The 20,089-nt window shown below is 37.7% G+C and overlaps 4 protein-coding genes across 4 annotated transcripts; 1 reads left to right on the top strand and 3 right to left on the bottom strand.

Moving 5' to 3' along the window:
* On the bottom strand, positions 1–1,076 carry LOC107615065 (NAD-dependent malic enzyme 2, mitochondrial-like). Its single transcript, XM_088500542.1, has 6 exons — positions 963–1,076; positions 722–784; positions 500–572; positions 321–407; positions 172–226; positions 1–43 (listed from the first exon to the last, which is right to left on the bottom strand). The coding sequence occupies exons 1-6, from the start codon at positions 1,074–1,076 to the stop codon at positions 1–3; spliced, it is 435 nt and encodes a 144-aa protein (XP_088356668.1).
* A 340-nt stretch (positions 1,077–1,416) lies between these two features.
* On the top strand, positions 1,417–3,426 carry LOC110267221 (NAD-dependent malic enzyme 2, mitochondrial-like). The gene is made up of 9 exons (XM_021112404.2): positions 1,417–1,530; positions 1,710–1,772; positions 1,922–1,994; positions 2,087–2,173; positions 2,268–2,322; positions 2,425–2,493; positions 2,820–2,882; positions 2,994–3,186; positions 3,322–3,426. Exons 1-9 carry the CDS (start codon positions 1,417–1,419, stop codon positions 3,424–3,426), a joined length of 822 nt encoding a protein of 273 aa, XP_020968063.2.
* A 4,641-nt stretch (positions 3,427–8,067) lies between these two features.
* On the bottom strand, positions 8,068–9,747 carry LOC107615056 (NAD-dependent malic enzyme 2, mitochondrial-like). Its single transcript, XM_088503215.1, has 9 exons — positions 9,703–9,747; positions 9,547–9,612; positions 9,325–9,397; positions 9,146–9,232; positions 8,997–9,051; positions 8,823–8,894; positions 8,434–8,496; positions 8,222–8,334; positions 8,068–8,132 (listed from the first exon to the last, which is right to left on the bottom strand). The coding sequence occupies exons 1-9, from the start codon at positions 9,745–9,747 to the stop codon at positions 8,068–8,070; spliced, it is 639 nt and encodes a 212-aa protein (XP_088359341.1).
* Positions 9,748–16,633: 6,886 nt separating this feature from the next.
* LOC148578802 (uncharacterized) lies at positions 16,634–18,751 on the bottom strand. The gene is made up of 4 exons (XM_088503214.1): positions 18,217–18,751; positions 17,328–17,767; positions 17,115–17,186; positions 16,634–17,023 (listed from the first exon to the last, which is right to left on the bottom strand). The coding sequence occupies exons 1-4, from the start codon at positions 18,749–18,751 to the stop codon at positions 16,634–16,636; spliced, it is 1,437 nt and encodes a 478-aa protein (XP_088359340.1).
* Positions 18,752–20,089: the final 1,338 nt, after the last annotated feature.

The following is a 20,089-nucleotide window of genomic DNA, read 5'->3' as shown; positions in this document are numbered from 1 at the left end:
TCAGCAGCAGCCTGCAACATTCCATCTGTTATTAGCCGAGCACCTGACAAAAGTGATCCTAGACCGATTCTAAAATGGAAATTTTAAAATAAGAGACTAAATCAATATTTCCAATCATAAGAATGATCATGAAAATTTATAAGACACAAGAAAGCTGAAAGCATGTCCTACCCTAGGAACAGATACATGTTGTTGGCCTGATTTACATGACCCACTTTTCCATTACCTGCATAAAATTTTAATCAGACGTTTCTTCACAGCTAAGGAAAAATGTAAAGTAGACAAGAAGCCTCAACTCAAAACCAATGAGAGCTAATTACCAAGATCTACATTTTCGAAAGGGCTTCCACTTCTAAATACGATATCTCCTCCGGCATGCTTAAAAGCATCAATAGCAATGCACTCAGCTGTCTAGGTCACACCAACGACAATGTCAAAATTAAAAACAGTCATTACATTAAGAAATTGTGAGAGTTTATTAAGCCTTGTGCAGACAAACCATTCATGGTAGGGCTAGACATGGCAAAGATGGCAGGTTTTGTTGAAACAGATTCTTTCATTGCCTTAAGCACCTGAGTTTAATCACAATTATTAAAACAAGAAATTGCTGAATAACACATACAGAACACCAAGCATTCTAACATATCAATAAAAAAATATTATTAATATAGTTCACTCATGGATAGGACATGATATAAGTGGAATTGTACAAGATAATTACCTCATTGAAAATGCCACCAACCCCAGACAAACCAAGGAGAACATGTGGTCTAACCTTCTTCACCTAAACATCAATATGTTCAACAATCAATTTTGATGTATAAATATGACTATGCGTGAACCCTCAAGATCAACATCACCATAGGTAGATGGTTAAGTAATCTTATACCAAAATAATTGTTTCAATATCATAACATAAGCCTTGACACAAGAGTTTTGCTCAATGAACCCTTTAAATTTACCACTTCAATTATACTAGCACACTCAGTGAGCCCTTCTAGGTCTCTTGGGTTTTTAGCAAATGGAGCTGCAGCTGGATCTAGATTATTCCTATCAGTTGTGACAAGACCCTGCATACAGAAATGGCATTGTCACCAAGATTAATGCAAAGCAGAAGATTCAGAAGCACATACAAAATTATCGCGTTGGACAGTGATGATGCTTATTGCACCACTCAGGGGGCAGTGGCGATGAGGAACTCACGGCCAGAAGCGGCTCCGAGGACGGCGCCGTCGCGAAGGGGAAGGTGGAGGACGAGGATCTATTGGATCGGAAACCGACACCAAAGCTGCTTTGCTGGTTCACAGATGCGGTGGTCGTAGGCGGAGTAGCTGCGAGAAAGAACGCGACAAACGATGAGGTGGTAGCAAGCAGCGTGGAGGACGGCATTAATCCTGATGACAATGCCATTTATGTATGCAGGGTCTTGTCACAACTAATAGGAATAATCTAGATCCAGCTGCAGCTCCATTTGCTAAAAACCCAAGAGACCTAGAAGGGCTCATTGAGGGTGCTAGTATAATTGAAGTGGTAAATTTAAAGGGTTCATTGAGCAAAACTCTTGTGTCAAGGGTTATGTTATGATATTGAAAACAATTATTTTGGTATGAGATTACTTAACCATCTACCTATGGTGATGTTGATCTTGAGGGTTCACGCATAGTCATATTCATACATCAAAATTGATTGTTGAACGTATTGATGTTTAGGTGAAGAAGGTTAGACCACATGTTCTCCTTGGTTTGTCTGGGGTTGGTGGCATTTTCAATGAGGTAATTATCTTGTACAATTCCACTTATATCATGTCCTATCCATGAGTGAACTATATTAATAATATTTTTTTATTGATATGTTAGAATGCTTGGTGTTCTGTATGTGTTATTCAGCAATTTCTTGTTTTAATAATTGTGATTAAACTCAGGTGCTTAAGGCAATGAAAGAATCTGTTTCAACAAAACCTGCCATCTTTTCCATGTCTAGCCCAACCATGAATGGTTTGTTTGCACAAGGCTTAATAAACTCTCACAATTTCTTAATGTAATGACTGTTTTTAATTTTGACATTGTCGTTGGTGTGACCTGGACAGCTGAGTGCACTGCTATTGATGCTTTTAAGCATGCTGGAGGAGATATCGTATTTGGAAGTGGAAGCCCTTTCGAAAATGTAGATCTTGGTAATTAGCTCTCATTGGTTTTGAGTTGAGGCTTCTTGTCTACTTTACATTTTTCCTTAGCTGTGAAGAAACGTCTGATTAAAATTTTATGCAGGTAATGGAAAAGTGGGTCATGTAAATCAGGCCAACAACATGTATTTATTCCTAGGGTAGGACATGCTTTCAGCTTTCTTGTGTCTTATAAATTTTCATGATCATTCTTATGATTGGAAATATTGATTTAGTCTCTTATTTTAAACTTTCCATTTTAGAATCGGTCTAGGATCACTTTTGTCAGGTGCTCGGCTAATAACAGATGGAATGTTGCAGGCTGCTGAATGGTATGCACATGTTAATGTGGACTACTTTTATTAGCATTCATGGAAGTTTGGCAAAATCTCTTTATTTGATATTTATAGTGTTGCATTCTAAAATTCACTAAGCTGCTAAAACCTAAAGCGATTAAGCATGTTGTCCTTGTTTTACATGCTCAAACATTTATCTGTTTGCATTTATTTGATGGATCAAATCAAATACTACCATATTTCTATGCTGTAGACCATATCCGTGTTTATCCCGTAATAATTTGTGGCATCTTCTTGCGGACATGCTGACATGACATTCAATCTTTTAAAATAAAATACTAACAATACTGTCTTTTTCATAGCCTTGCTTCATACATGTTAGAGGAAGATATCACAAAAGGAATCTTGTATCCATCCATTGATAGGTAATATTTTCTTGTCACTTAATATATTTGATTTTCCGTTTTTGCTTTGTTGCTTGATTGTTCTTATAGCTGATATATTGGCTTTCTCTGCAATACTTGTGGTTGCTGTAGCATTCGAAGTGTAACAGCAGAGGTTGGCGCTGTTGTTGAAGAGAACTTGGCAGAAGGGGAAGAGAACTTCGCAGAAGGGCATGGTGAAGATAACCGAGCGTTGCCGTCTGCTGAACGTGAGGATGGTGATAGCCGACTTGAGGAAGATACCCGCTTGCAGCATGAAGGCATTTTTGGTAAACGAAATGTCCTCGTATGATGAAGAAGAAGCATTTGAGAACACGATTATGTGGCAAGCCCCGACGAAACATTCGGTTGGATTTTCGTCTATGCATTGATGATGTTATTCTTGTTATTCGTGGCGATGGCTGGGGGTGGCTGGGAGTAGGGTGGAGGTGGTGAGGGAGAGGGAAGTAACGCAATGGAGGCTGCTTCTGCTGTGGTTCCTGCTGGCGGCGGTGGAGGTGGCTATGGCGGCGGTGGCTATGTCTAACGTGGTTCCTGTTGGGTAGTATATTTTCCAGTTTTAAAATTATCTGTGTCAAAAGTTTTTATTAATGGACAGTATATTTTGTTGCTTATTAGGGTTTTGAATTTGGGCAGTATATTTTGTTGCTTGTTATTGACAAGTTTTTATTGTTAGTGTTTGTTTAAATTTGCTCTAAGATGTTGTCTCTCTAACTGCCTATATTGCGCTAACTTTAAACACTGCCTATATTCTCTCTAACTGTCAAAGACAGTGTTTAAAGTTAGCACAATATAGGCAGTTAGAGAGACAACATCTTAGGACAAATGTAAACAAACACTAACAATAGAAATTTGTCAGTAACAAGCAACAAAATGTACTACCCAAATTCAAAACTCTAACAAGCAACAAAATAACTCATCATTAATAGAAACTTTCGACACAGATAATTTCAAAACTGGAAAATATACTACCCAACAGGAACCACGTTAGACATAGCCACCTCCACCGTCGCTATAGCCACCTCCACCGCCGCAGGAACCACAGCAGAAGCAGCCTCCATCGCGTTACTTCCCTCTCCCTCACCACCTCCTCCCAGCCACCACCACTAATAACAAGAATAACATCATCAATGCATAGACGAAAATCCAGCCGAATGTTTCGCGCCGGAGCATGCCATATAATCGTGTTCTCAAATGCTTCTTCTTCATCATACGGGGTATTTCGTTTACCAAAAATGCCTTCATGCTGCAAGCGGGTATCTTCCTCAAATCGGCTATCACCATCCTCACGTTCAGCAGACGGCAACGCTCGGTTATCTTCACCTCTACCTTATAGCCATCGGCCGCCGTAACATGTAGAAATCTGTGAAGAATATTCATCGTTACAATAGTGTTTGCGTAGGGAAATGCACCTTAAGATTTAGGGTTGGGGGTGTGGAAAATTTACTGCAAGGGCAAAATGGAAATTGAAGGACAGAAACTGTCCATTTTCTTTGTCTATTTTCTTTGTGGGCCTGGCAGAAATTGGACAAAATATGGAGAACAGTTAAATTGGACAAAAAAAATTAGTTATAAGGTAAGTTTGTCTAACAAGAAAATATCAAATATAATTTTAAAATTTTACATCACACATTATAACTTATACATATAATTTAGAAAAATACTAAAAAACTAACATAATTTATTACTTTTAATTAATTATTAATTAATAATGTATAAAAATATAGGCTAAAATTAGACTGTTAGACTAAAAATACAAGACAAAAATAATAAATTCTATCTATCCTTAAACTTTTTTATATAATAAAAGTTGACATAATTTTCATAAACTACAAAAAGAGAAGGTGTCACGTATTTGATTTTTTATTATAGCATAATATATTTTCGTAAATTGTAAAAAATAAAATAAATTTTTTTAAAAAATCAATAAGTTATTTTCAAAATCTTCAAAAAGCAAAACATTTAATTAAATAGAAAAATTCATAACTTGTGAAAAAAATAAAAGATAGAACAAAAAATATAAAAAATATTTTTATAACTTACAAAAAAATTTCAGCCTGTAAATCAATAATTTACTTAGATGGACCATTTTAAAGCATTCACACATCTCCTTTCTCTAACCAAATAAAATTTAGTCCTATTTAATGTTATACTTTAATGTGCTTCTTAGATCATACATGAAATATTATTGTCACAAAAAAAATACATGAAATATTATTTGAACTCATTAATTAAATAAAATAGTAACTAAATAGTATTGATATATCATTCTTTTAACTTTTTTTTCCTTGAAGAATATTTACCAATATATAGCATTGATATTGTTACCATAACTTGCAACTGTGATGATAATGAACACTTTCTTTTACATCGCAATAATATGGTATACACATTAAGCTTGGAAAATGGAAAGACGTGTATGTGTTATTCTTGCTCATCTGTCACATAAAACTGATATATATTCTATTATTGGATGAAATATGTGATGCACATGACATAAGTCTCATATCCAATCCAATAATAGAAAGTTGCGTGTTGACTCCATACTAGGGGTGGCAGCAATACTCAAATCCGCGTGTACCCGCCCCTACCCGGTCAGGGCGGGTTTAAACCCGACCCGCAGCGGGGCGGGTCTGAAGCGTGGCAGGGTGGACGAGCGGGGCGGGGCGGGGCGGGATCGGGTTTAGGGTGAACCCGCCTTTACCTGCCCCGGAGTGCATAAGTATATATATGAAATTTAGAAATTAGGTTAAGCCGTCAGTCATTTCATCTCCATTCTCAACCCTAGGCATTGGGACTTCCTCGCTGTCACTCACTTCCTTGCCGTCACTCACTTCTGCGTCGCTCTTCACTCCTTCAGGCTTCAGGCCTTCAGCTCTTCTCCAAGTCTCGAAGGCTGTCAAGGACCACATCCTCTGCTCAGCTTCACCGGTAAGTCGCCGTCACAGATCGTCCGGTCGTTCGCCGTCGCTTACCAAGACACCAACCCTCCTCGTTCATCTCGGTCGCCTCGCCGCTGTTGCTCACGTCGGCGTCGCTCCCACTTCTCGCGTCACTATCCTCACCGACTTGCCTCTCCGATCTACGGTCTCTGGTCTGTGCTCACCTTGTCGTCCCTCCTTCCTCCGTCGTCGTCTCTCTGGTGACCGGTAAACGCTGTATATGAATTTCTTGTATCTATGATATCTGAGGGAATCTGTAGGTTCAAAGTATTTATCCTTAATAGAATAATTTTTTCATGTATGCTGTGTGAAGTGCTTTGAATAAATGATAGTGTAAACAACCTTGGATTACTATTGAGTACTTCAGTTGCATATTCTATGGTTTTAGTTTGCTGCTTCTTTTTTTGTGCGGGATAGTATAAATATGTTCTGTTCCTGCTGTATTATTCTCTTTGAAGCAGAATGGATCCAGAATAGATCCTTTTATATGTTGTTTTACATTTTATAAAGGTTATATTTTGCAGTCATTTGAGCCTTTTTTATGTGTCCAGTGATGAATGCTTATTGTAACCAAAGAACTTCAGATATTTCTAATATAAATATTGGAAAAGCTTGATTTATTTAATTTGTGGTTGGTTAATCACTAACCATAGCTTTATAAAATTTCATGCCTCTAATTCCCACCTTGTACTACTAGTTCAAAGTTTGTATACAAACAGATGCAGTTTATTCACTTTTGTGATCTTGAAAACTCTTCTTTAGTTTGTGTATCTCAATGGCTATCTGAATATTGTACTTGTAATTGAACCACTTTTTGTCATGATTCTTGGGACTGCAACACCTTTTAATTTATGATGAGTTTCTGCTCTGAAATTTTAATTTATGTATTATTCTATTTAAATCCTACTCAATTTCAATTAATATAATTTTACTGAAGAGATTGGATAAACTTAAAACAAAATTGTCAGATTATGTTGCTTTTTTCATTCTTTAATATTCGTATTGCATAACACTCACTTAATTATAGTGCTAAGCTTCCAGTTTTGTTTCTCTGTCCCTCAAGATACATGTTATGGCTCTTCCCCTTCATTCTTTGCATGAAGAATCTTGTATGCTTAATTGAAATGAGCTGATCTTATGATAACATGGATGGATTTTTATGTTATTTATTAAAGAATGAAATTAATATAACAAACAAAATTGAGATTATGTTGCTTTTTTCATTTACTGGCTTTGCTAACTGATTAGACCACAATTAATATAACTAACATTCATGTCATGCATTTTGGTTGCTTTCAAAAGTATATGTTACCCTTTCACCTCAGCTATAGGTTACTATGTTTCAAAGAATTTTCTGCTCCTTATTGATATAAAAGCATGTTCTGGTTGGAGTTCATTCAATTGTAGTAGGCAAACTTGTTTTAATAGACAAGCATGTTTATTAGAGAAAAAGAAGCACACGCTGTATATGTTAACCTAATTTTGAAAATTGATGCATGCTGCATGGTCAAATTGCCTTTAGTTTGTTTGCATTTCATGTGAAAATTTTATAAAGCTATATCTTCTTCATTCAACTATTTTCCTTTAAGGAAAAAATAAAACATTTTGCTTTGGTTCTGTTTGTGGTTGCCTGCTGCATAGTTCAATGACTATGTCAGGTGGTTTATGTGGCTTATTATGATTTTTAGTGTACTTCAATTTGTGTTTACTTATCTTAGTGGCTTAAACTTCCAATTCTCTACTCTTTCATTTATGCATTCTGATCTTTATGCATTTATGATATGATTTATGTTAATTTTATACCCTAAGTAATTTTAATTTTATTGATATAGGTGTTTTCAAATTACTTCATGGCTAGTAATGCTAGAGAAGACACATTGGATAACAGTGTTGCTCCTAATGATAATGAAATTGAAGTTCAAAGTAATGCTAATCCAACTTCAGAAACTCCACAAGCAACTGATAATGTCTCAACTCCAGGATCAAACACTTCTTTTTTTTTAATTTCAAATTATTTGAGCTAATGACATTGTATGAATTTTATGTTTTTATTTTAATTTATTTATAAATTTTAAATTTTTGTCTTAATTTAGATATGAATATGTAAAAATTAAAATATTTAAATTTTATAGAGGCGGGTCGGGGTGGGGCGAGAACCCGCAGGGGCGGGTTCGGGTACTGTAATTTACTACCCGCGGGTTGTAACGGGGCGGGTAGTACCTGAGTTACGGGACGGCGGGGCCGGGTCGGGTAGGGTAAAAACCCGCCCCTACCCGCCCCATTGCCACCCCTACTCCATACAAAACAAAATGAATACCAAAAACATTTCTCAGCAAAAAATAGAGAGCACTTGCACAGGGTTTTCAAAAAATATATTACCATGCCTTCTGCCAAGTTCCAAGGGCCCTACATCACCATGCCCTTCTGCCAAGTTCTCTTCAACTGCTACTCGAAGAATAGCAGCGCCAACATCTACTGTTATATTTCGAATGCTACAGCAACCACAAGTATTGATCAGAGAAAGCCAATAATATCAGCTATAAGAAGCAAAAACGGAAAATCAAATATACCAAGTGACAAGAAAATATTACCTATCAATGGATGGATACAAGATTCTTTTTGCGATATCTTCCTCTAACATGTATAAAGCAAGGCTGTGAGAAAGACAGTATTGTTAGTATTTTATTTTAAAAGATTGAATGTCATGTCAGCATGTCCGCAAGAAGATGCCACAAATTATCACGGGATAAACACGGATATGGTCTACAGCATAGAAATATGGTAGTATTTGATTTGATCCATCAAAGAAATGCAAACAGATAAATGTTTGAGCATGTAAAACAAGGACAATATGCTTAATCGCTTTAGGTTTTAGCAGCTTCGTGAATTCTAGAATGCAACACTATAAATATCAAATAAAGAGATTTCGCCAAACTTCCATGAATGCTAATAAAAGTAGTCCACATTAACATGTGCATACCATTCAGCAGCAGCCTGCAACATTCCATTTGTTATTAGCCGAGCACCTGACAAAAGTGATCCTAAACCGATTCTAAAATAGAAAGTTTAAAATAAGAGACTAAATCAATATTTTCAATCATAAGAATGATCATGAAAATTTATAAGACACAAGAAAGCTGAAAGCATGTCCTACCTTAGGAACAGATACATGTTGTTGGCATGATTTACATGACCTACTTTTTCATTACCTGCATAAAATTTTAATCAGACGTTTCTTCACAGCTAAGGAAAAATGTAAAGTAGACAAGAAGCCTCAACTCAAAACCAATGAGAGCTAATTACTAAGATCTATATTTTCGAAAGGGCTTCCACTTCCAAATACGATATCTCCTCCGGCATGCTTAAAAGCATCAATAGCAGTGCACTCAGCTGTCCAGGTCACACCAACGACAATGTCAAAATTAAAAACAGTCATTACATTAAGAAATTGTGAGAGTTTATTAAGCCTTGTGCAGACAAACCATTCATGGTAGGGCTAGACATGGCAAAGATGGCAGGTTTTGTTGAAACAGATTCTTTCATTGCCTTAAGCACCTGAGTTTAATCACAATTATTAAAACAAGAAATTGCTGAATAACACATACAGAACACCAAGCATTCTAACGTATCAATAAAAAAATATTTTTAATATAGTTCACTCATGGATAGGACATGATATAAGTGGAATTGTACAAGATAATTACCTCCTCATTGAAATTGCCACCAACCCCAGACAAACCAAGGAGAACATGTGGTCTAACCTTCTTCACCTAAACATCAATATGTTCAACAATCAATTTTGATGTATGAATATGACTATGCGTGAACCCTCAAGATCAGCATCACCATATGAATATGACTATCCTGGCAAGCTGATCCTCATGGCAGATGACAACAGAAGACATGGGAGAAAGTTCAAAGAAAAAGGTAGAAATACATGCCTGCAATAATAGTTTACTCGACAAGCTGTTTGCTGATAAGCTCTTTTCCAAAGGTACTGTAGACAGTGCTCTCAAAGCAATATGGTGCCACCCTGACGGATTCAGAACTGTAGAAAAAGGAGGTAACCATTTTCAGTTCTTCTTTGATAAAGAATTAGATGTAAAAGAATAGAAAGAAGATCCCCTTGACTCTTTAAAGATTTTATCCTCCATGTTCAAAGATGAACAGAAGAGGAGAATGAAGAGGAAACTCAAATTTTTGGCTTTTCAGTTTGGGCCCAATTTTGGGGTCAGCCAAAAAGCTAGAAAACCTTTGAGGTTGGTAGAAGGATTGGGGAAAACATTGGTAAAGTGATGGATGTGGGTTTCTTTGACATGAAGGGGAAGGAATCCAGAATTGTGAAGGCAAAGGTGATGATTTCGGGAGATAATTTGGTGAAAGATAGTTTCAATATCATTGGCCCGAATAATAAAACTATTGAAATCGGAGTGCGGTATGAGAGAATAGGTACTGTATGCACTTATTGTGCACATGTTGGATATGAAGTTAAAACGTGTAATTTTTTTTATAGAAGACTCACTACAGGAGATTACAAAACAAAATGTTATAGGTGAATGGGTGAAGGCAGACCAGGTTGGGATTAGAGTGACGCTAAAGGAGAGAAGCTCAGAAGAAACAACAAATAAGACCTCTGAACACTACTCAACTCCAAGAAAAAAAATCACTCCCAGCTTGCTTTTTAGACAGCTTTTCGAAATTGAACATGGGAGAGAAGAATTCGAAAAAGATAGATAACTCAGTGCCAAATATGGAAAATGAAAAGACAGAGAACAATGTGAATGCATAAGTAACAAACCTTTCTATTACAAATTCTGGTTTGGAAACTCAAAAAGAAGAGGCTGCTGTTGAAGATGTCATGCGGTTGAAAAATCAAGATGTAGAAGTGAAGATAAGAGGGCCAGGTAAATTTCCTTCAACTAAAAAACTGGCTAGACAGAATTTGGAAAAAAATCAACCAGAATCAGGTTCAAAAAAGAGAGCCTCTGAGGAAGATATGGGAGGAGATGCGAAGAAATTCTGTCCTAGTAGGAAGAGACCATTGGAATGATGGTGGAGGGTGCCAACCTTCAATTGGCACCCAAAGAGATATGAAGGTCCTGAGCTGGAATTGTCGGGGTTTGGGGAGACCCCTGACAATCCATAACTTGAAAGGGATCTGCCGATTCCACTCCCCCGAAATTACATTCATTTGTGAAACTAAGAACCAATTTCGACAGGTTGAGAGGAAGATAGGAGGTTGTGGCTTTAATGAATAGAGTTTGGTGAATCCGAATGGTACCGCTGAAGGTTTGGCACTAGCTTGGAGGGAAGGAACGGAAGTGGAAGTGATTCGAAAAGAGGTCTATTTCATTGCAGCAAAAGTTACAGATTTAGCAATTAATAAGATATGGGTGTTGGTTGGTGTGCACTTGAGTAGCCTAGAACAAACTAGGTTGTTACAGTTCAATGAGCTTTCTTCTATAATCAACCAGATGCAAGAGGAGGTAGTGGTGATAGGTGATTTTAATGCTATTGTAAACCAACAAGAAAAGGAGGGAGGTAGCGACAAATCTCCTTCTTCTATTGCTGCGTTTACTGACTTTATTGATGGAAATGCACTTGTTGATTTGGGTATGGTTGGGAGACCATTTACATGGACAAATAGAAGAAGGGGTCAAGAGCTTATCAAAGAACGCATTGACAGGGGGCTGGTAAAAGAAAAGTGGCTAAATTTTTATCCTTCGACAACAATTCATAGACTCTCTGAGAACGGCTCTGACCATGCCCCCCCTCCTTTTAGACACTAATCCAATTATGGAGAAGTCTAAAAGGAGGTTTAAATTTTAAGAGAGATGGTGTAGTCAAGTGGATGTTAAAGATATTATTACAAGGGCTTGGAGGACGAAAGTAGAGGGCTTGGCTATGTTTATTTTGGCACAAAAACTAAATATCTGTTGGCATAAACTAGTGCAGTGGCAGTAGCAATGCAAGTCGAACTCAAGAAAAGAAATTGAAGATCTTTTGAGAGAAATTGAAGTGCTGCGGGAAGCAGGAGTTAATGGCGGGGAAGTGATTGATGAGCTAGAGAGGAAAGTCGAGTCGGCTTACGATAAAGAAGAAAGTTACTGGAGAGAAAAATCTCGTATTAAGTGGCTACAAGTAGGTGAAAAAAATTCTAAATTCTTCCATCGAAGTGTCCAATCTAGAAACTGGAATAATAAAATCTGGAGACTAGAGAGGACTGATGGTGGAGTAGCTACAACTCATGATGGGATTGCTTTAGTGGCTGAAGAGTATTTTAAGAAGATTTTCTCTGCTTCAGAAACTACTGATCCGAATCCGATGTTTGAAGATTTTGTGCCTAAAGTGACGAACTCTATGAATAGAAGCTTATTAAGGCCGGTGTTGAGGGAGGAAATTAAGCGAGCAACCTTTAGCGTTCACCCACAAAGTGCACCAGGAGAAGATGGATTTACAGCCAAATTTTTTCAATTTTACTAGAATATTGTGGGAGAAGATGTCACTCGGGCAGTCAGGAGTTTTTTTATTAGTGGAAGAATTCTTAAGAGTTTCAACCATACCCATATTTGCTTGATTCCAAAAGTCCCAAATGCCACTAATATGACTCAGGTGAGACCTATAAGTCTTTCTTCCGTTGTTTACAAGATTATTTCTAAAGTGTTGGTTCATAGGCTACAAGGTATTATGAACAAATTAATCAGCCCTAATCAAAGTACTTTTTTAAGGAGAAGGCTAATTTCTGATAATATCCTTGTAGCCCATGAATGTATGCATTACTTAAAAAACAAGAAGAAAGGCTTGGAGATTGAGATGGCTATTAAATTGGATATGAGCAAGGCATACGATAGAGTTAAATGGCATTTCTTATGGTTTATGATGGATAAGTTGGGCTTTCATTCTAGATGGATTGATTGGGTTCGTGAGGTGGTGACTACAGTTTCTTACTCTGTTGTTGTGGAAGATCAACCCTTTGGCTTTTTTAAGCCAAATAGAGGCATCCGACAAGGTGACCCTCTATCTCCATATCTATTCCTATTTTGTGCAGAAGGATTATCCTTTTTGCTACACAAGACAGAGCAAAACAGTCTCATTCAAGGTATTCAGATCAATCGAAGAAGTCCTACTGTTAATCATCTTTTATTCGCTGACGACTCTATACTTTTTTGCAAGGCTAACCCTCGATCTTGTGATCATATTTTGGAACTTCTAGAGACTTATGAGAAATTTAGCGGTCACAAAGTTAATTTAGATAAATCAACTATCTTTTTCAGTAATAACACTCCTGCTGATATCCGAATCTCTCTTGCTAACCAGCTGCATATTAGACACATAGGAGTTCATGACAAGTATTATGGGCTACCTTCTATTGTCCAATGCTCTAAGAAGGCTACTTTTGGGCTAATTAAGGAGAAAGTTAGGAAGAAAGTGCAAGGGTGAAAAAGACGCCTTTTGTCATCGGCTGGAAGACATGTACTTATCAAGGCAGTGGGAGAAGCAGTGCCTATTTATTCGTTATATTGCTTCAAGCTCCCAGATACTCTTATTAAAGAGATTCACAGTATTTTAGCTCAATTTTGGTGGGTCAAAAGGGTTCAGAACGAAAAATGACTTGGGTTAGCTGGGATACTATGACGAGAGCTAAAAAAGAAGGTGGTTTGGGGTTTAAAGATTTAGGAGCTCATAACCTAGCTCTATTGGCAAAACAGTGCTGGAGAATAGTCAAACAACCTCAATCTTTACTATCCAGAATTCTCAGAGGAAAATATTTTAGATACAGTAATGTAATGCAAGCTGAGATCGGAATATTACCTTCTTAAGGGTGGCAGAGTGTTCTTGAGGGTCGAAAAGTGATAGAGAAGGGTCTCCGTTGGAAGTTGGAACCAATGATAACATCAAAATTTTTGGAGATCCTTGGGCTTCTACTCCATATCCATACTATGTTCTTCCTCCTAAAGCTAATTCTGTACAAACTCAGCCTCTATTTCGAGTCCGTGATTTGATGCTACCTGACAAAATATAGAACCAAAATTTAATTGAACATAATTTTTCAGAAGCAATGAGACGAAGAATTCTTGCAACCAATATTGGTGATGGAGATGATGAGATCATTTTGTCTTTTAATAAGAATAGAAAATATCAAGTGTCTTTAGGATACCAAATAGCTTACCTTTTCCACCATTTACCCATAGACATGTGCCCTGAAATAATGAGAAACAAAGAATTATGGCGTGACCTATGGAAGATGGGTCTTCCCCCAAAAATTCAATTTTTCTTATGGAGATCCCTTCATGGCTCAATCCCGGTAATGCAAGCCCTCCACCATCGTATAACCTCTATCCATCCTATGTGCTGGTGCTGCAACAGAGAAGAAGAGTCCATAAATCATTGTTTTTTCGATGCCCAATTTCAAAAGAAACATGAAAAAAATGTAATTTATAGGAGGTCCTTGATGCTGTAGAAAAGGAACACTTTCATCAAGTTTGGAACCACCTCAAATTGTTTTTCCAGTTAAGGGTTAATGGTGCTCACCTCCTCCATCTTGCGGCTATTATGTGCTGGTGCGTCTGGAATGCTCGTAACCGCCATGTATTTGAGAAAGAATCTCCATCATCGGATTCCATCGCTGCATCTGCATTAAAGTTTCTTCAAGAACTTACTGCAATCCCACATTGAAGTGCTATTTCCCATTTTAAATTAAGTATTTCTTACTTTTTTGAGTATGCTTGGGAAAACCCCAATTCTATTTGTACTAGCCTAATAGTTGGGCTTTTTTTTACATTTCTATTCCTAATGAATAAAATTCTTTGTTTTTGGAAAAAAAAAACTACACCGTATTATAAATACTTTAAATAGTTCTATGCATCAGATGGAACTCCTTGCGAGAGATCCATCAAATCTTTTGCCCTAATTCGAAGCCTCATTCTTGATTCTGAAAACGAGCAAGTATCAACTCTACTTTATTTAAGTTAAGTTTGTTTACAGACACGAGATACTGAAAATAGAAACATTGAGACATAAAATTATATTTAACAGATGAGATAAAATAGAGACATTGTGTCTAAAAATACTAAATTAGTTATTTTGTGTTTATCTTGACAAAAAAATATAAAAATATTAACAAAAAATACAACTTATTTTTTATTTTTTCTTTTATTATTTTTGTTAATTTTTTATAATTATATTTTTTATTATTATATTTTGTTTCAAATTTTTTGAATGAAAGAAATAAAAATAAATTAAACTTTAATAATTTATTATAGTTTATCATCAAATAAAATACAAAAATATTAATTTTTATATTTTTGTTTATTATGTTCTATTTTCAGTATCTTGTCTATCTTATTCTCAAAATCAAATGCTGCCTTAGAGTTGATCGTTTAGTGCTCTTCTCCTCCAACTCCAAGGTAAAGCTTCCACCTTTCTCATCATTTTCATATCCCCATTTCACTTTACTTAAGAATTCATAATAATGTTTTGAGAAAAGGACAAATTAGTCCCTGACCTTTTAACCCGAGGACATTTTCGTCCCTGAGCATTGGAAAATACATTTAAATCCCTGACGTTCCTAAAAACCAGACCGATCAGTCCCTTCGTCTGTGAGCCACCGTCAGACCGGACAGAAAATGCTGACTTGGCTCCCCCTATGCTTACCTGGCTCAACGGCGTTCCAGCGTGGCACGTTAGTGGGTTGGAGGATTTGAAAACAGGACACATAAGTCCCTGTAACTCAAAACGACGTCGTTTTGAGTGCTGCCCTAATACTAAAATTCGTCTGGGTCGTTCCTTCATGGTGGTGGCTGGTGAGAAGAAGACTTGTTCAGAGTTCAGTAATGGCTACGAAGGGGGCATCATCAACCTCAAGAAGAAGCGTTAGTGGAGTAAGAGAAGAAAATTCTGTTTCAAACTCAGTTGCAGGTGGTGTTCATGCTGACCATCACGCCGTCGCCCCTAGGTGTTTTTGTGGAGTTTATGCAATAATGTATAAGTCGAGGACCAGAAGCAACCCTAACAGAATCTTCTTGGGTTGTCCATTTTACAAGGTTAGTTTAAAAATTCTTGCTTTGGTTTGATCTGAGATGGATGCGGGCAGTAGATGATGTTGGTGATTTTGACAGGGAAAGGAACCTCATTGCAAATTTTTTGTTTGGGTCGATGAGCATCTTGCCAGAATAGGAAGCAATTGTTGCATCTGTGACAGCAGAGATTTGGTTGAGAAACATGTTGAAGTTGTAGAAGAGGAAGAAGAAAACGAAGATGAACTGGATGCAAGAATGGCTGTTTTGGAGGAGAAAATTATTGCTTTGGAGAAGAAGAAAAACCCATTAGCGTTGTGGTTTTCTGTAATTATATTTGCTGTTGTTGTTGCCTTTTATGTAGCTAGTGCTTGAGAGATGAACTATAGCAATCATGATAGAGAATGGCATTTTGTAGGTTTATGTTGTGTATTGAAACATGCCATTTTAGCAAGTCATGGGTCCTGTAATCTAAATGGAACTCTAGTTATAATATTAGTATGTTAAACTTATATTTTGAATATCTAAATAAACTTGGAAACATTGAGGAATTAGAGGCAGTAGTTGCATACATAATTTAGAAAGATGATGTTATATTGCTAAACAAGATTTCAAGTTTTTCATAGCCACTGTTTACTAAATATTCCCAAAATAAAAAAGTCTCCTAAACTGAATAGTTTGATGAAGCTTAACATGTCAAAAGTAAGCCTCTAACACAAAATACAAGGCATAAGCCAAGCTGCAAAATCAACATAACTAAAAGCTACACAGATCTTCACTTCTTAGGCACAATGGTAGGTGGATTAGGGATGAATTTGAACAATCTGGTTGTGGCCGGGCTTGCTGCCGCTAATGTCTCCTGGGTAGGTGATGCACTTGTTCCTGGTACGACTTGAGGTAGTTGTGGGCCAGTGGAGTTTGGCTGACTTTGAGGGGGTTGTGGAGTGGGGCATAGTGGAGCTGGTGGCCTGAATATCTTCTGCTTGGGCCTCATCTTCGCTGGAGCTGCTTGAGTTTTTTGGGCCGCTGTAGATGGAACTTGGAGTGGAGGTCGAAACGGTGTCCTTCTGGTCACTGGTGCGGGCCTGACTTGGGGTGCTGCTGGTGTTGCTGCCACAGGGTTGGAAGGACCTGGGATGACACCACTTGAAACCTGTGTTGAGAGCTGGGTTGACAAGCATTGTAATTAGTCATACAAATTATACAAGGTTGTCACCCAATAATCAATCATGCACATTGAACAGATTGTAACTTACATCAGGTGTGGATTGCTGATTAGTTATGTTATGATCCTGAACAGATGGAGTATCCTGACTAGGTGGAGCATCCTGACCAAAATAGACAATAAATCAAGTAGATTACTCCTAAACATATAAAACAGAACTAGTAAATAAATATTCAAGTAAGCACATAAACTCCTATCATAGTTAAGAAATCAAACCATATAACTCCTAAAGCAAATTACTTACACTATCATTTGGAGCTGATTGTGACAGTGGGATGACTGCCATTGACTGAGATGTGGAACCTTTTTTGGGCTTCTTTGTCTTTGGTTTCCAATTGGGATCAGATGGAGCGCCCTTGCATGTCTTGTAGTTATGTCCCGTTGAACCACACTTACTACAAGTGACTTTGAATGACCTCTTCAACTTCTCTCCCTGTTGCATCATTGGCTCAGCTGGATCCTTCTGTCTATTATGTACTTTTGGCCTGCCAATTGGTCTCTTTATGATAGGAGGATCCGGCCTAGAATATTCAGTCCTTGTCCAGAACTCCTCACTTGGCACTGGCTGAATACAATGAGCATATGTCTTGTGTATTGACTCCATGCATAACCATGGATGCACATAATCCTCTGGATGATCATGCCTCTTCCTTATGGCTGCTATGGCATGGATACATGGCATGCCTAACACAGAAGATAACAGCATGAACCAGACTTGACTTAACCATTCATTCAGCCAACAACTTAACAGCATGAAAACCATATATAACTCCATCATTCAGCCAACAACTTAACAGCATGAAAACCATATATAACTCCATCATTCAGCCAACAACTTAACATATTGAAAACCATATATGAAAATAAATTCAGCCAGCAAGTTAACATATTCAGCCAACAAATTAACATATTGAAAACCATATATGAAAGTAAATTCAGCCAGCAAGTTAACATATTCAGCCAACAAATTAACATATTGAAAACCCTATATGAAAGTAAATTCAGCCAGCAAGTTAACATATTCAGCCAACAAATTAACATATTGAAAACCATATATGAAAGTAAATTCAGCCAGCAAGTTAACATATTCAGCCAACAAATTAAAACATTGAATGCCATTTATTAGAACTAACCAGTGAGCTGCCATTTGTTGCAGGAGCAGGTCTGCCTCATGAGATCAACATCCACCTTTGTAGCTTTACGAGTTACTTCGAAACGCTTGCGTGCATCATCACCTGTCCAGTCGGCACACCATTTATTGCTAGGCCTTATTAGACGCTCCATCCTCTTCTGCTGAACTGGTGCAAGCTTTCCTGTATAATCACTAAGTAGCTCTTTATGCTTAACCATTCTCCGCATTAGATAGCACCTAATTTCCTCACACATTGTGAGGATAGGCTTGCTTCTGTAGTTGACTATCTTCGAGTTGAACACCTCACACATGTTATTTGTGAGGTTGTCCACTTTTGGCCCGTGGGAAAAATACGCCTTCACCCAAGTTGCTGGCTCAAACTTGGAAAGATATTCCCATGCCCCCTGATTAATACCTTTGAGCTTCTCCATTTGTTCTTTGAACTCGGGTATGGTGGTGCACCTAGCACAATCCCAAACCACCTCCCGAATGTACAAATCCTTAAATCGGTTTATGAAGTTTTTCCAAATGTGCATCACACAGTTTCGGTGATGTGCATTTGGCATCACTTCCTTCAAAGCAGGCAGTAATCCCTAACACAGTACACAAAGGTTTTCACAATTAAACATAATTGAACAAATTCTGAACAACTGCATTATTAAACTAGGCACCTCAGTGAATAAATGTCTAACTGCAATAGAATTCATATTGAAATAATTGTTATAAATAGTTGTTAGTGTTACCTTCTGTTGGTCGGACATGAAATTCCAACCATGAGTCTGCACATCCCCCAGCTCTTCCTGAAGTAGGGTAAGAAACCATTTCCAAGACTCTTTGGTTTCAGACCTTGCAACTCCGTAAGCAACAACATAAAATTGATTATTCACATCCTGTGCCACTGCAGTTAGGAGTTGTCCACCATAGTATGTTTTCAGGAAGCAACCATCAAGGTGGATTAGAGGCCTACATCCACTCTTGAACCCCTGCTTGCATGCCTCTAACCCTATATACAGCTTATCAAACAGTGGAGGGGCTTGAGGAATTGGAGTTACACACACCTCTGCCCTGGAGCCAGGGTTGCTTCTTAGAATTTCAAACAAGTAATCCCTCACATTATTGTACTGCTCCCTCTCATTGCCCATTATCTTCTCCCTTGCTTCCTTAACTGCTCTATAGACCATTTTGGGATGTGCAGTGAGTGAGAACTCCTCTCTCAGAAAGTCAATTGCTTCATTTGTTCTCATGTGAGGCTGTGAACTCATTCTCTTCTCCACCTTCTTACTAATCCAATGTTGATCAACAGCGTTACTTCCTAGGTCCCTTGCACAAGTGTGATCGTTTTTGTAAGTCTTCACCTGGTAGCATTGCAGTGATTTATTGTATGATAAATGAACTAACCACGGGCAGTCATCATCCATGCATCCCACCCTAACTCTCTCCCTATCATTTTTAATCCACCTAAGCTCTCTACCCTCAGAAATGAAAGAGTCTTTCACAACTTCTTTAAATCTCTCTATGGTTGCAAACCTTGTCCCTAACTCAAATCTGCCCTCTCCAAAAGCATAATGATCATCAAATTCAGGAAATGTGTGCTTGCTGGACTCATCATCAGTGGAGTTAGGAGTGTGTAAATCCTCAGAATGGTAATCATATATGGGGTCATCATCATCATCCTCTGGGACTGCACTGACATAGAACCTTACAGTTGGACCTCTGTTGGGCTGTTGATCATTGGGCCCAGAATTGGCCTGCTCCTGCCTATTGGGCTCACTACTGGCCTGCTGCCTTCTATTCACCTCAGATGTCCCCATTCCACTGCTTTGTCCCTTCTTTAACCAACTTTTCCTATTCCTATTCACACCTGTCTTCTTTGC

Source organism: Arachis ipaensis, chromosome B1 (assembly GCF_059453495.1).
Source record: "Arachis ipaensis isolate K30076 ecotype BB chromosome B1, ASM5945349v1, whole genome shotgun sequence".
Taxonomy (NCBI): Eukaryota; Viridiplantae; Streptophyta; class Magnoliopsida; order Fabales; family Fabaceae; genus Arachis; species Arachis ipaensis.
Note: the sequence above shows the minus strand (reverse complement) of the source record. Positions and strands in the feature narration are given on the sequence as shown.